We start from the raw sequence: 17,466 nt of genomic DNA on the forward strand, positions 1-17,466 counted from the left end.
CGGAGTGAATCTATGTATGGAAGTGAAACGTGGACGAGAGATAGAGTAGACAAGAAGAGAATAGAAGCTTTTGAAATGTGGTGCTACAGAAGAATGCTGAAGATTAGATGGGTAGATCGTGTAAGTAATCAGAAGGTACTGAACAGAAGTGGGGAGAAGAGGATTGTGGCACAACATGACTAAACGATGGTACTTGTTGGTAGGACACATTCTGAGGCATCAAGGGATCACCAATTTAATATTTGAGGGTACTGTGTAGGGTAATAATAGTAGAGGCAGACCAAGAGATGAATACACTAAGCAGATTCAGAAGGATGTAGGTTGCAGTAGCTACTCAGAGATAGAGTAACATGGAGAGCTGCAGCAAACCAGTCTCTGGACTGAAGACCACAACAACAACAACAACAACAACAACAACAACAAAATCTGTTTCAAATTATTGCATTTTGTGTTAGCATAAATGTATGCTGCCCTTGGCAGTTTTAATGAAATAATTTTGGTACTAAACTGCATCACATTGTAATGTGCAAAATACAGATGAATCAGCATATCAGCATAGGCATAATATAAGGAAATAGAGAGGAAGCAGAATAAAGTTACAGACAGTGAGTGCTGTGTTTCAGTAATAGAATTGCAGGTACATACAAGATAACAGTTCTGTCTGTCTACAGACTCCAACAGGATATATACAAAATTTCATTTAGCAGTTACAGAGGCTACTAGTAAGACTTGGTTGAAGTAACAGGGAAGTGAGTGTACCTGGAGATTTCAATAGTGATATAATCTCAGTTATTTCTTATGAAGGACGTATAGTGTTAAAAATGTCCATACTTGGTTTGGTCCACATAGTAACATTCCCAAGAAGGATAGAAGGACATTGTGCACCAGTGCTCCAAAATTTGTTTCAAAATGCAACAATCTTTCATGAAATAGATGCAAACCCTATAATAAATGGTTTATCTGATAGTGATGGTTAAATGGTATCAATTAGATTGAACTAAAAAGGGAAATGTAAACTTCCACAGAATTGTAAATGCTCAGGAGCTACACTATTCAGATATAATCTGCAGGTTGAAAAATGGGAAGAAGATTGCCAGGAATACATAGCAGGTGAGAAATTTAATTCTTTCCTAAAAGATTCATAAGACACTGTGAATCCTGTTTTTGTTTACAAGAAGTCAGAAACAATTAGTGTAGAAATCCAGAGAAAAAGTAGCTGACATCTGAGGTCAAGGTGTCTTTTGCATGGAAGGCAGAGAACTTTATTTGTTGTAAAGGACTAGCTCTAATTAAGACTTAAAAATAAGCTACCAAAAGTGTTGCATAATTGTTTATTGTGTCATCAAAAAGTTGAGAACAAAACCAAGGACAATTTGGAGCATTATTAAATGTGAAATGAATGAATTTGCTATGGCTAATGATATTTAACTACCAGATGACAGTAACAGTGAGACATGATATTGAATTCAAATCATTGGCAACTAAATGCAGTGGCTTATTCTTAACATTAGCTGAAACCACAGGAACAAGAAATGGTCCATCAGAGACAGATCAGTTACATTTACTGAGATGGACTGTGAATAGTCTAACACCACGCTAAGACAATGCACAATGACAAAGTAATTACAGGGACAGCAATCAAATTGAGAGCAAAAAGGAATGTAGCAGAAAAAAGAAATAAACAAAAAAGTTATAAATCAAGATGACATTCTTTTTAAAAGTTGAACACAGAGTGTTACTCAGAAACCTTACTCTTGCAAATTATGTAAATGACTACTTTGTAAATAATCCAGTCAACCTGAGTAAAAATTGCTTTAGGAATAGCAGAACCCCAGCTCCAAGAGAAAAACGTGTAAAATCAACAAATTAAAACTTCTTAAAATACTAGAAACAATGAAGAATAAAATGTCGTCAGGGACTGGTGAGGTACCTGGTTCAGTCATAACTAAATATCCTTGTATTATATCAGAACCACTATCATGTATCATAAATACATCATTGTCAAAAGGAGTGTTTCCACAAAGATTAAAATTTTCAAAAATAAAACCATTCTTTAAAAAGAGCAATGTACAGGAAGTAGGAAACTATAGACCAATATCTGTGTTATCTGTATTTTCAAAAGTAATAGAGACAGTCATGAAACACAGAATTACAAGTTACCTTGAAAAATTCAGTTTCTTGTCTGTAAACCAATACAATAGGAATAAACTTCGAATTACACAGGCCAATGATGGAAAAACTTTTTTGCTGAAAATACCTTATTCTTATGTTTTTTAGGATGGGAAATCCAAGTATGATATTTAAAAAACTGTATCACCCACCATTTCTTCATATTTTACAGTTAAATTTATTAAAGTAAGTGATTTTTTAAAGAATTTAACAGCTTTTATGTAGTTAAAATAATTTAAAAAGGAGGTGTAATGAATGTAGATGACGTTGGGAGCACTGCTGAAAAATATTTGCTGACTAAAAAAGGTCGATTCTATTTTTGTGTTAACAGATAGTGTTTTGTCTACTGTCAACCTAAGCTCACTTTCCCATTTCCTGTACATGTGATCAGTACAATGTCTAATCATGGTTGTAAAAACTCTGCTGACAATTTTTTTTATATTTGTGGTGAATTTTTGATTGAAAAACACCAAAGAAACATTACAACATTACAGACTTTGTGAAAAAGGTTTATCTATCATACTTTGGATCTAAACTTAGTGATGAAGATAAGTCTTGGGTGCCGCATAAAGTATGTTATGTGTGTGTTGGAGATCTGAGAAAATGGTCCAAAAGGGAGAAAAGAGCCTTTAGATTTGCACAAAGATACTACAATCATAAATTTTTGTAGTGAACACATAGTGCATAGTGGGGTGATCACACTGTTGTAGAAATAATTCAAAAGCTGAGATCGCTTAAATACTGTTTACTGGATAGCCAGTTTCAACACACTAAAGGTGCCATCATCTGATCTGAATGTAGATCAACATTTATAAACCATTTGGATATAACGATACATGAGCCAGACCAGCTGATATAAAATAATTGTCACAAAAAATAAAAAACAACTGCTCTCATTGTCATTCTTTTCCATAAGATATGTAAAACCGCAGCCACAAGATAAAACTATTTGGTACATGACCGCTGCTCGGCTAACAATGGTCAGCCGAGTGTTGTTGCCCGAGCAGCGAGTACTGTTTGTATAAAGCGTTTATTTTGCATTTTGTTTACGACCATCCACTAAGGAAGGGATTCTATTTGTGTTTATCTGCTCTGCATAGTAACTAACAGTTCTTGATAAAACTTTACGTAGTTTTCGTGTTAGATTTCTTAGTGTTTTCTTGATCGTTTAGAACAGAAAGCGCCCTAAAACCGTCTTTTGTTTGTTTCGCGGCCGTTAGCCACTAGTCACTTGAATCAGCAGTTGTCTTGTGACAGCCAGAGCGAGAGCACCAGCAGCAGCGAGTACTGTTTGTATAAAGCGTTTTTGTACTTATTTGCTGCGCTTAGCATTTAAATAGTTTTTCTGGGAAAACCTAGCGTAGTTTTCGCGTCTCGTATTTCAGTGAGTGTTTCTTGATTATCAGAGTAGCTCATCAGAAGATTATCTTGGGAATTTGTCACCGTATAGAGTAGGGTAAACATAGTCATGTGTAGGGACTGTGGTTGTTGTGAGCGGACGCAAGGAGAATTGGCCACTCTTCGGGGGCAGGTGGAGGCTTTGTCTGTTAGGCTCATCGCTCATCGAGCTCGAGGCGCAGGCGTCGGCTCGTAGTGGCGTTGGGGCAACTGTGGTGAGACCTATGCCTACTTCGGTGGCCTTGGAATCACATGGAACCCCTGATGTCGCTGCGTCTTCCGGCAGTGAGCATCTTACCGGTCAGCCATCACTCCAGGGTGAATGGCGGACAGTGGTGGGCTCGCGCGTGCCTGGCCGAAAGGCGAAGGTGGGATCTGGCCGCGTGGCAGCTGCCTTACCCCTTTCCAACAGGTACGGGGTGCTTCCTAGTGGTGATGACATCGTTTCCGAGCCACCACAGGATGCCTCGCCTGTTGGGCCAGTGGCCGATTCTCCGGCAAGGTCCCGGCAGTCACAGAGGGCGGGCCTATTAGTTATAGGGAGCTCCAACGTTAGGCGGGTTATGGAGCCCCTCAGGAAAATAGCGGGTAGGTCGGGGAAGAATGCCAGTGTGCACTCGGTGTGCTTGCCGGGGGGTCTCGTTCGTAATGTGGAGGAGGCCCTTCCGGCAGCTATTGAACGCACTGGGTGTGACCAGCTGCAGATAGTAGCACATGTCGGAACGAATGACGCCTGCCGCTTGGGTTCTGAGGCCATCCTTGGTTCCTTCCGGCGGCCGGCTGATTTGGTGAAGACAACCAGCATCGCACGTGGAGTGCAAGCTGAGCTTAATATCTGCAGCATAATGCCCAGAGTCGATCGCGGTCCTCTGGTTTGGAGCCGTGTGGAGGGTCTAAACCAGAGGCTCAGACGACTCTGCGACTATAATGGTTGCAAATTCATCGACCTCCGTTATTGGGTGGAGAACTGTAGGGCCCCCCTAGACAGGTCAGGCGTGCACTACACACCGGAAGCAGCTACTAGGGTAGCAGAGTACGTGTGGCGTGCACACGGGGGTTTTTTAGGTTAGAGGGACCCCCCCTTGGGCGAAACGATAAAATACCTGACGGCTTACCAGAGAGGACATTATCATCGTTGATAAAGAACGTCCGTCCTCAGAGACCAAAAACAGGAAAAGTTAACGTAATATTGGTAAACTGCAGGAGTATCCAGGGCAAGGTTCCTGAATTAGTATCTCTTATTGAAGGAAATAGTGCGCATATAGTATTAGGAACGGAAAGTTGGTTAAAACCGGAAGTGAACAGTAACGAAATCCTAGACACAGAATGGAATATATACCGCAAGGATAGGATAAACGCCAATGGTGGAGGAGTATTTATAGCAGTAAAGAATTCAATAATATCCAGTGAAGTTATTAGCGAATGCGAATGTGAAATAATCTGGGTTAAGTTAAGTATCAAAGGTGGGTCAGATATGATAGTCGGATGCTTCTATAGACCACCTGCATCAGCAACCGTAGTAGTTGAGCGCCTCAGAGAGAACCTGCAGAACGTCGTGAAGAAGTTTCGTGATCATACTATTGTAATAGGGGGAGACTTCAATCTACCAGGTATAGAATGGGATAGTCACACAATCAGAACTGGAGCCAGGGACAGAGACTCTTGTGACATTATCCTGACTGCCTTGTCCGAGAATTACTTCGAGCAGATAGTTAGAGAACCAACTCGTGAAGCTAACGTTTTGGACCTCATAGCAACAAATAGACCGGAACTTTTCGACTCCGTGAATGTAGAAGAGGGTATCAGTGATCATAAGTCAGTGGTTGCATCAATGACTACAAGTGTAATAAGAAATGCCAAGAAAGGAAGGAAAATATATTTGCTTAACAAGAGTGATAGGGCACAAATCGCAGAATATCTGAGTGACCACCATCAAACGTTCATTTCTGAGGAAGAGGATGTGGAACAAAAATGGAAAAAATTCAGAAACATCGTCCAGTACGCCTTAGATAAGTTCGTACCGACTAAGGTCCAAAGCGAGGGGAAAGATCCACCGTGGTATAACAATCATGTACGAAAGGTACTACGGAAACAAAGAAAGCTTCATCATAGGTTTAAGAGTAGTCGAATCATAGCTGATAAGGAAAAGCTGAACGAAGCGAAAAAGAGCGTAAAGAGAGCAATGAGAGAAGCATTCAACGAATTCGAACATAAAACATTGGCAAACAATCTAAACAAGAACCCTAAAAAGTTTTAGTCATATGTAAAATCGGTAAGCGGATCTAAATCCCCTATTCAGTCACTCGTTGACCACGATGGCACCGAAACAGAGGACGACCGAAGAAAGGCAGAAATACTGAATTCAGTGTTCCGAAACTGTTTCACTGCGGAAAATCGTAACACGGTCCCTGACTTCAGCCGTCGCACGGACGCCAAAATGGAAAATATTGAAATAAACGATATCGGAATTGAAAAACAACTGCTATCACTTAGTAGCGGAAAAGCATCCGGACCAGACGAGATACCCTTAAGATTCTACAGTGATTATGCTAAAGAACTTGCCCCCTTTCTATCAGCAATTTATCGTAGATCGCTGGAAGAACGTAAAGTACCTAGCGACTGGAAGAAAGCGCAGGTCGTTCCCATTTTCAAGAAGGGTCATAAATCAGATGCGAATAATTATAGGCCTATTTCTCTTACGTCAATCTGTTGTAGAATAATGGAACATGTTTTGTGTTCTCGTATTATGACGTTCTTAGATAATACAAATCTCCTTCATCATAACCAACATGGATTCCGCAAACAGAGATCATGTGAAACTCAGCTCGCCCTATTTGCCCAAGAAATTCACAGTGCCGTAGACACTGGCGAGCAGATTGATGCCGTATTCCTGGACTTCAGGAAGGCATTTGATACGGTTCCGCACTTACGTTTAGTGAAAAAAATACGAGCTTACGGAATATCGGACCAGGTTTGTGATTGGATTCAGGATTTCCTAGAAGAAAGAACACAACGTGTCATTCTTAACGGTTCAAAATCTGCAGATGTAGGGGTAATTTCGGGAGTACCGCAGGGAAGCGTGATAGGACCTTTATTGTTTACAATATACATAAATGACTTAGTTGACAACATCGGTAGCTCCGTGAGGCTATTTGCAGATGACACGGTTGTCTACAAGAAAGTAGCAACATCAGAAGACTCGTACGTACTCCAGGAGGACCTGCAGAGGATTAATGCATGGTGCGACAGCTGGCAGCTTTCCCTAAACGTAGATAAATGTAATATAATGCGCATACATAGGGGCAGAAATCCATTCCAGTACGATTATGCCATAGGTGGTAAATCATTGGAAGCGGTAACGACCGTAAAATACTTAGGAGTTACTATCCGGAGCGATCTGAAGTGGAATGATCACATAAAACAAATAGTGGGAAAAGCAGGCGCCAGGTTGAGATTCATAGGAAGAATTCTAAGAAAATGTGACTCATCGACGAAAGAAGTAGCTTACAAAACGCTTGTTCGTCCGATTCTTGAGTATTGCTCATCAGTATGGGACCCTTACCAGGTTGGATTAATAGAAGAGATAGACATGATCCAGCGAAAAGCAGCGCGATTCGTCATGGGGACATTTAGTCAGCGCGAGAGCGTTATGGAGATGCTGAACAAGCTCCAGTGGCGGACACTTCAAGAAAGGCGTTACGCAATACGGAGAGATTTATTATCGAAATTATGAGAGAGCACATTCCGGGAAGAGATGGGCAACATATTACTACCGCCCACATATATCTCGCGTAATGATCACAACGAAAAGATCCGAGAAATTAGAGCAAATACGGAGACTTACAAGCAGTCGTTCTTCCCACGCACAATTCGTGAATGGAACAGGGAAGGGGGGATCAGATAGTGGTACAATAAGTACCCTCCGCCACACACCGTAAGGTGGCTCGCGGAGTATAGATGTAGATGTAGATGGAGATGTACCAAATAGTTTTATCATTTGGCTGCGGTTTTACATATCTTATGGAAAAGAATGACCAAGAGAGCAGTTATTTTTTATTTTTTGTGACAATGATTTTATATCAGCTGGTCTGGCTCATGTATTGTTACATCAAAATGGTTTATAAATGTTGATGTACATTCAGATCCGATGATGGAACCTTTAATGTGTTGAAACCAGTTATCCAGTAAACAGTATCTAAGCGATCTTGGCTTTTGAATTATTTCTACAAATTAGTCTCTCACAGTTTGTGAAGTTCAGTCTAGAAAATCAACTTTCGGCTTATTCTGGTGTCTTTGATTCAATTAATGATGGCCAGTTCCCTCCCCATCCTAATCCATTCTTAGCTTGTATTCCATCCGTAATCACCTCACTGTCAATGGTATGTTAAACTGCAGTATTTGTTCATACTTCTCCAGGTCACAGATTCACATTGGCAATAAAAGAAAAAAATTTAGTATGTCTGACTGTCACACCTACAAGCATTTTGTTCATCAACAAGAAATAAATAAAAATTATTAGGCACACACACAACAAAATTCAACTATATTATATCTTACCTGTCCTTCTTATTTCATTTTGTTGATTTAAGATGTAATACAAATGTGTGAAAACATTAATAACACTATTAAGAAATTCTTGATTTTTTCTGATCATTTTTCTAACACACACTTCTTTTTTTGTAGGCAAATATGTCACCTAACTTGTCATCTGCACATTTTCCACCAAACCAGTTATTGTATGAGCAAGTACTGTACAGTGTGTTCTCCTTGGTTGGTGTTGGGAGAATTTTATATTCCTCCAACAGGTGAGACTATGATGTACTAAACACTAAATATGTTTAAATATTACAAATGTCAAATAGTGTATTTTAAGCTATTAAAGAGACCTTTGGAGAAAAGAGAGCCATTTGTATGAATATCAAGAGCTCAGACGGAAACCCAGTTCTAAGCAAAGAAGGGAAAGCAGAAAGGTGGAAGGAGTATATAGAGGGTCATTCAAGGGCAATGTACTTGAGGACAATATTATGGAAATGGAAGAGGATGTAGATGAAGATGAAATGGGAGATACAATACTGAAACACTTGAGTCGAAACAAGGCCCTGGGAGTAGACAGCATTCCATTAGAACTACTGACGGCCTTGGGAGAGCCAGTCCTGACAAAACTCTACCATCTGGTGAGCAAGATGTGTGAGACAGGTGAAATACCCTCGGACTTCAAGAAGAATATAATAATTCCAATCCCAAAGAAAGCAGGTGTTGACAGATGGGAAAATTACCGAACTATCAGTTTAATAAGTCACAGCTGCAAAATACTAACACGAATTCTTTACAGACGAATGGAAAAACTGGTAGAAGCCGACCTCGGGGAAGATCAGTTTCGATTCTGTACAAATGTTGGAACATGTGAGGCAATACTGACCCTACAACTTATCCTAGAAGAAAGATTAAGGAAAGGCAAACCTATGTTTCTAGCATTTGTAGACTTAGAGAAAGCTTTTGACAATGTTGACTGGAATACTCTCTTTCAAATTCTAAAGGTGGCAGGGGTAAAATATAGGGAGTGAAAGGCTATTTACAATTTGTACAGAAACCAGATGGCAGTTATAAGAGTCGAGGAGCATGAAAGGGAAGCAGTGGTTGGGAAGGGAGTGAGACAGGGTTGTAACCTCTCCCCGATGTTATTCAATCTGTATATTAAGCAAGCAGTAAAAGGAAACAAAAGAAAAATTCGGAGTAGGTATTAAAATCCATGGAGAAGAAATAAAAACTTTGAGGTTCGCCGATGACGTAATTCTGTCAGAGACAGCAAAGGACTTGGAAGAGCAGTTGAACGGAATGGATAGTGTCTTGAAAGGAGGATATAAGATGAACATCAACAAAAGCAAAATGAGGATAATGGAATGTTGTCGAATTAAGTCTGGTGATGCTGAGGGAATTAGATTAGGAAATGAGACACTTAAAGTAGTAAAGGAGTTTTGCTATTTGGGGAGCAAAATAACTGATGATGGGCGAAGTAGAGAGGATATAAAATGTAGACTGGCAATGGCAAGGAAAGCGTTTCTGAAGAAGAGAAATTTGTTAACATCGAGTATTGATTTAAGTGTCAGGGAGTCGTTTCTGAAAGTATTTGTATGGAGTGTAGCCATGTATGGAAGTGAAAGATGGACGATAAATAGTTTGGACAAGAAGAGAATAGAAGCTTTCGAAATGTGGTGCTACAGAAGAATGCTGAAGATTAGATGGGTAGACCACGTAACTAATGAGGAGGTATTGAATAGAATTGGGGAGAAGAGGAGTTTGTGGCACAACTTGACAAGAAGAAGGGACCGGTTGGTAGGACATGTCCTGAGGCATCAAGGGATCACAAATGTAGCATTGGAGGGCAGTGTGGAGGGTAAAAATTGTAGAGGGAGACCAAGAGATGTATACAGTAAGCAGATTCAGAAGGATGTAGGTTGCAGTAAGTACTGGGAGATGAAGAAGCTCGCACAGGATAGAGTAGCATGGAGAGCTGCATCAAACCAGTCTCAGGACTGAAGACCACAGCAACAAACAATACTTTTCCTGCAGTAATGTGATGAAAGATAACTGCTCACTGTAGGGAAAGAGTATTTAGCTTGTAAACAAAGAGCTGTTCAGCTTTCGAACTTGCACTCTTCCTCAGAGCAAACAAATGTGGTATACAAGCACAAGTACACAGCTATGTGCTCCTAATGCAAAAGCCTGACTGGAATGAGTAGTTGTCCAAGAGGTAGTGATTGAAGAAATTTCTGCAGGATACATGGTTGCCACTTTATACAGCGTCTTATTAATTATTTTGCATTATTTATTTATTTATTTTGCATTATTTATTTATTTTAGCTACAGTAATCCACTGGATAATTTAAGAGGACAAATTGGAACTTAAAATAATAAAAAACTGGGAAGTTTGCAATTGACAAAACTATATTAACTCTAAGGGTGGAGGAAGTAAATTATTACTGGACAGTACCCGATCAGGTGTACAGTCTTTCACAGAATACAGTTTAAGCCTCAATCTTGCAAAAACTAATATCATGTATTTTTAAGCAAATAAAAAGTGCTTGCAGATATTATGTAAAAGATATCTCAGAGAGAGTAGTTAATATTCCAGGAAGTGGTAGTTTACACTAATACAAATTAAACATTCCTCACAAAATGTGTCTAATTTTATTGTTTACAGAAGTTTATGTTTTGTTTGTTGGTACTGCACTTGCTACAGTTGTAGATATCAATTGCCATTTATATTTTGAAGTTCGTGTTGTGAAGTTGTGCTTTAGTTAACACAACTGAGTTTTTCAACTGTGATATTGATTTGTTGGCCATTTTTACAGTATCATTTATGCATGCTACAAGTAATTACAAATACCAATATCATAGTTACGTATGTGTTTTGTGATGGAAACACTGCTGTTGCTTACAGAGAATATAGTAAATGATTTACTGATGGAATCATGTTTCATCTGAATGTGCAAATGAACAGAATGTGATGCAAAAAGAAGAAGTTGGTAGAACATAGTCATTCAATAAACAGACACTGAATTTCTACATGTATCAGTGTTCTGTATACAGGAATGTGGCTGACGTTACATATGCACAGCTTCCATCCTTATCTATTACAGCAGAATCAGCTCCTTTGAGAAGGACATGAAGATAGGAAATTGGAATTTTCTCTTTGGCTAATTGCAAATTGCCAAGTAATCTTCTAACACCGTTTCTGTTGAAGCCACTTTCATTTGTGATGGAATCAGTAACACAAATAATACATGTTGATGGTCTGACAAAAACCCACGTGCCTTTGTGGAGAGAGTTTTCGAGAGTGTTACTCTGTAAATATGTGATGAGGTGTGGTATGATAAAGAGTCAGTTGAGTGGGCCTGTTGTGTTACAGGACAATCCTAACTAGACTTTCTTGGAAGCAAGCTTCCCAAATTATTGGAAGAGGTTCCTTTGGCTACAAGGGTGGGTAAATTCTTCCAGCATGATAGACTCCTGCACATTCTAGTTTTCAAGTGACACATTGTTTAAACCAAATTTTTCCTAGAAGATTGATTGCCAGAAACAGCCACTTTCTTGGCATCTAGGTCCCCAGACCTTACCTCTTTAGACTTTTGCCTGTTGGGATGATTGAAAGGCAAAGTCTGTTTAGAAAAAGTAAAACGCAAGCTGAATTTATTGCTTGGCTTATGAATAGTACTGCCCCATAAAAGAACACCAAGACAGCCTCAGGAGGGGTGCACATAGTGTCTTGAAGAGAATTTGAAACTGCACTGACATTGGAGGTGGAATTTATGAAAATAAACTTTGAACTTAATCATTTGCCTTTCCTTAAAACCTTTTGTAAGTATTTGATTGTTTTACGTTGTAACAGCCGTACCTCCGTAACCAATAAAAACTGGAGACGTATAATATGGAATCTTTTATTTGAATTAGTTTATACTATAGTGTCCTAAAATATTGACCATTCCTCCTGAAACACCAACTATAGAAATCAATTAATATAGGAACACTAAATGAAATGGCTTAAGTTTATTGATAGGCTGATCAAGAAAGTAACTCAGCTTGCTTTGTGTTTAGAAATTTTAACCTATAGAAAAAAAAACTTTCTTTTGATTTACCTAGTAATAAATATTATGGTGCAGTTTAAGCCGTGGTTTTATAAAGTAAACATGTGTCATTAATGTCAATAGAGTTGTTTTCCAGGGCTGTGATGAGTAAATTATAATTCAAAATGGATTTTTGTGAAATTTAGTGTAGTGGAAGCATTTCTGCCCTATGTATGTTGATTAATTATTAACATTTTTTATGAAAGAAAAGGACAGATACATTATCCTTACAACTATGGCAGAGTAATTATACTAAGAAATATTCATCCCCTTTTCCAGCAATTCTGACAAAAAAATTTAGTTTAGATATTATTCCTAAATTCTGGCTTCAGCTGAACAAGAATTCGTTCAAATTGTATGTATCTGGTCCTTTCTTTGTAACAAATTTTAATATATTCTTAGGAGTCTGTTCTTATGTGCTTCTCAATTGAGGCAATAGTTGAAATATTAACTTTAATGTTAAGTTGTTCTTTCTGTTATTCTTGTAAATGTTATTTTCTTTGTGCAAGTATTATTATATTGCTAACATTTTCGTCCACTCATGGTGAAAAATGGACAAAAGGAAGGATAGTTACCAACACTGTAGTAGTTTTACTGAGTTACTATATGTCTTACAATTACAGAAAAAATAGTGATGAGGAAGCTGCAACTGAAGAGATGCAAGCATCTCTAAAAAATATTGTTGTTTTTCCTGAAATCTGCAAGAAATGTAGCAGCTGTGATTCCCATGAATGTCTTTTATGCAGACCTTGCCTGACGGGTTGGACACTTAACGTATTACGGAGCGCTTACAAAGAACATGTTTTCAGGAGAGACTGTCGCCGACTGTTTCCTCCATCTATGGTAAATATATTAATTTATTTAATTACCAATTTTGCTACTGTGTGTGCCTCAAAGCAACATTTTCTGAGCTTTCAATTGTATCCGTCTGTGTGGATTTCTGTAATTTAGTAACCAACCAGTTATTCAGAAATCAAATGTTAATAGTAGATAACTGAAATATTATGCTGGAAATGATATATATAAACTTCTCTTGCATATCTCACAACAATGATCTCCACACACAAGTGTAACATAATGTCTGATACATCATACCAATCCCGAAACCCACAATCTGAATGCAGCCTCACCATCACTCTAGCTATCCACGTATGTTTTACTTGCTCCAAAACTGATATGCACATAAATCATTGGGTCTCTCTACTGGTTGTCTCATTGTGGATGTTGTGAAGCCCTCTTAAACAGGGTCTTTGGTATCTTTATTCACTAATATTCCAGCCATTGTTCTCATTTTACCTTCTTGTATGCAAGACGGTAATCATATCCCACACCACTTTTACTGTTCTCCCATTACCCCTCCCCCCACCCCCCTCCACCACCCACTGCTATCTATGCACACAGCCTTGCTGCTATGGGGGACAACTTTTCTCGGTACACTGGTGACAGTCCATCTCTTTTCTAACATGCTTGGCCAATCATATTGTAGCCATCTCTTTTCTAACATGCTTGACCAATCATATTGTAACTCACAATTACTTTTTATTTGAAGGAAAAATTTACAAAAAGCCTGTGGAACTGCTTTGATCCCTCCTTCCCCAACCTTCCACTTGCTATTCATATTGCACATTAAACCCCTTGTCCTATTGATCTGGACCCATGGTTGGACGGTTTCTGCCCCTTCCTGTAGAACATCAATACATACTCCCAGATTTACTTCATTTGTCTACAGTGAGCGTTATGATCTACCTTTATAGTTTCTTCACCCACTCACTGGCTCCACAAAAACTTTGTACATATCAAACTTCACTATTCTTCCCATAATCGTGTCAAAACCAAAGACATTCCTCCATTCATCAACCATTCAAAACCATCCCAGACCTTGAAATTCCAAGGCTTCAATTACATGTCGTTGTCATATATCATATAAAGCCTGTAAACAACATCCTACTTCACTTCTACAACACTCCACATTCCACAGGATACTACTCTGTTGTTGACACAGATGCCAGACCTGTGTCATATGCCTCCTCCAGCTACAGCTCTATCAAAGGTAGGGTCAAGTGTAGAATCAGAAACATCATCTGCTAGCTTTGTTGCAGTTATTGTGCAGCATTCTATGTGATTATGATGACTAACAAATTGCCTACCCATGTCAGTGCCCATCACCAAGCTGCGGCTAATTGCAAACTCCATTCCTTTACCATATGGATCCTTTCTTCCTGTACCAGCCATTTTGAACTACAAAAGAGGGAACTTACACCCTCTATCATATCTTCCATTCCTACAATGTGCCTGTCCTAAATTATCTATTAATTCTTATCTTCAATTGTCTTTACTTCATTTTATGCTTTCACCATCTGCAGTTCTTGTCATTATTCACCCGTGCTCGCAACCATCTCTAATTCTGGTGTCCAGGTTCTCAGGTTTTTTCCTCTTACACACTTTGTCACCTCTGTTTCCTTACCAGTTATAAGATGTGTTTGTTCCTCATGTTTCCCAATATTTCTCTAGCCTCCCCTTGCCCCAATAAAGGAAGAAAAAATCAAAAGTTTCAAGGACAATAGTTATTCGATTGTCATGTGTGCCTATGCAGCCTCCACATTTCATCATTAAATATTTTCCCTCTCTTCAATTTTTGCATTTTACATTGGGTTTATAAAACAAGTTTGTTGTGTTTTCTGATGCATATAGTTGTAATAATTTTTTGTATTTATTTGTTATATTGTTTTAATTTTGTGTTATTATATGTTAAATAATTTACTTTTCAGACTGCATGAATGTCTGTACACCTTCAGTAAAAGTAGCTTTTTATATGTATTAAGATACAAAACTATACATGGTCATTGATGTAATACATCTTCTTCTACTTCAGGACCAGGCAGCTGTCAGCACAGGAAAATATCTGGAAGATTTAACACCAGAAAATCAATTAATGGTGCGTTGGTTTCAAGGGAAATGTTTACAGAATAAGTCTTGGTGCCTTTAATACACACTCTTAATTGTGTACCAAAACCCTTTGATCTCAGGGAGGTGTGGTCATGAACAACTTAAAAAAAGGCATTTTTGTAGATATCTTACATTTAGGCTGGGTATTAGAAGTGGTAGCATGTAATAAAATTCCTCCCATAAAATAAAAGTGAATACATTTATTTTCAGCTGTTGTATTTCATCTGTTTGTGGTAGATTATATTGCAAAAAACAACTATACAAAGCTATAAAATCCAGGGCAAATAAGAAGGGAAAGTGATGCGCAATAATCAGTTTGTAAAACACACAGACCATTATCTTGCCTCAAAGCAAACATCTGTTACTACATTACACATACCCTTTAAATTTTGGTATTATTTAGCTTTGTTTCTTGTAGAAGTTGTATATGATCTACTGTTCTTAGATTATAGTGTATGAAAGTAGCATTTCTTAAGTAAACATTAATGTAAGCTGCCTGCACTGGGTGTCTGCATATTTAGGAATGTATAGTGTCTTTTGTTGAACAGTTGAAACCATACATTGCAAATAAAATTTTGTGTGGCATTGCTTGCTGAAGTCCAAACATGGTAATTCATTTTAGAGTTCTCTCCACCCTACCAACATTGTGAGTGCAGAAATAGATTTTTGCTTCAAATCATAATTTCTGTCATACCTCTGACTATTGGCCATTCCTCCTGGGACCAACTGTATTCATGTGCTATGACACATAAAATTATTATATAATATACATACCATTATTATTATTATTATTATTATTATTATTATAAATAACAATATCTGGTATGGCCAAACTTCTGATGGAGAGATGTCAAGAAAGCAAACTGCAAGCTGGATCAGTCAGTGTGCCAAGAGCACAGAGAGCGAATTGACTCCTTAATACACTATTCGATCTGCTCCATGTGAGCCATGGGGTGGAGAGTCATTGCTGATTCGCTTTGTGATCTGATCGGTGAGAGTGGTGAGTAGTGCTGAGCTAGCTTGTGATGTGATCCATGAGAGTGGTGGGGAGTGGTGAGTCATTGGGAGGAGAGTGATTGCTGAGACACTTTGTGATCAGGTCTACACCAGCCATGGGGCAGGGTGTGAGTCCTGGGTCACTTTGTGATCCACAGTGAGTGCAGTGGCTGAAGACAGGAGCTCATGCAACTGACATGATTGCTAAAAACACATTCCAAGTGTGTTGCCACAAAAAAGCTAAGAAGTAATAACTCACTCGAAAGTATGTAAATGTTTATTGAGCTTCTAAAATTTGATATTTTCTTTTCAAATCAAGATTTTTTTTTTAGCTTAAGAAAAGTTTTCTTAACCATGTTCCCAGAGAGACATTTAAGATTAGATGCATTACCATGCCTTTTTCCCCAAATCGTGTATCATTCACATCTTAGAAGGATGTGGCTCTTTGAATCAGTTCAGCATTCATTCAATTAAGCATATGGCATGAGGTGCCCTTGCAACACATTGCTGCAGAATCTTCATTTTACTCATTACTGTTACCAGAGAGACATTTCGGATCAGATGCGTTAGCACACCCTTTTTTTCCGAATCACATATCATTCACATCTTGGAAGGATATGGCTCTTTGAATCAACTCAGGAGCAGATCTCTCATCTCTATGGAGAGGGAACTGTGGCTCAATTGCACAGAGCACGAGGATCCTACAAAACTATATAAAAATAATGTATTATATTATTTTGGGGATGAGAAATGTTGCCCTTTGACCAGCATTGGGTGCTCATTTTGCGACACAACAGTGTAGCCATTATGTAAAGCATCTCAGAGCCTTTTATAGTATGAGGTTCAGCTATATAATGCAAGAGAACTAGAAAAGTTAAGGGACAGAATTATTGTAAATCCTAAGCTGTTCAAATAATTTGTAAAAATGAGGGGCATGATTTAGAGTAATTGCCCTAGTGAGACATTGTAGCATTTAGAAGAATAGAATAAATCTTGGAGAGAAATAGGATGATACATATATTTTCACTAACCAGTCACTAGGCATCAAGACAACATATGGGCTTTGAATTATTCAAAGACAAGTGTATTTGATGCAATTAATCGATAGAGGTTTTTCAGTAACTGACTGAATGTATAACAATAATGGAAATTGCTGGATGGAGTAACATGTAAAATAAAGGAAAGACAACCACTCACCTATAGTGAATCCATGTGTGGAGCACAGAACTACATAACAGAAAACAGCATTCACTCTAGCTTTTGAGCACTAGCTCTTTTTCGAGCAAAAGTACACCCTTTCTCTCTCTCTCTCTCTCTCTCTCTCTCTCTCTCT

The 17,466-nt window shown here is 38.5% G+C and overlaps 1 protein-coding gene across 3 annotated transcripts in view; it reads left to right on the top strand.

Annotated features, from left to right (window-relative positions):
* Positions 1-15,733, top strand: part of LOC124796320 (probable tubulin polyglutamylase ttll-15) — a 62,677-nt gene extending 46,944 nt beyond the window's left edge. For all 3 annotated transcript variants that reach the window (XM_047260450.1, XM_047260451.1, XM_047260452.1), the window contains exons 8-10: positions 8,251-8,372; positions 12,815-13,034; positions 15,064-15,733. In XM_047260450.1, coding sequence (XP_047116406.1) covers positions 8,251-8,372; positions 12,815-13,034; positions 15,064-15,177 — 456 coding nt within the window. In that variant the 3' untranslated portion in view covers positions 15,178-15,733. The remainder of the gene's footprint in view (positions 1-8,250; positions 8,373-12,814; positions 13,035-15,063) is intronic.
* The last annotated feature ends 1,733 nt before the right edge of the window (positions 15,734-17,466 follow it).

The sequence above is a fragment of the Schistocerca piceifrons genome, chromosome 4 (assembly GCF_021461385.2).
Source record: "Schistocerca piceifrons isolate TAMUIC-IGC-003096 chromosome 4, iqSchPice1.1, whole genome shotgun sequence".
NCBI classification, from domain to species: domain Eukaryota; kingdom Metazoa; phylum Arthropoda; class Insecta; order Orthoptera; family Acrididae; genus Schistocerca; species Schistocerca piceifrons.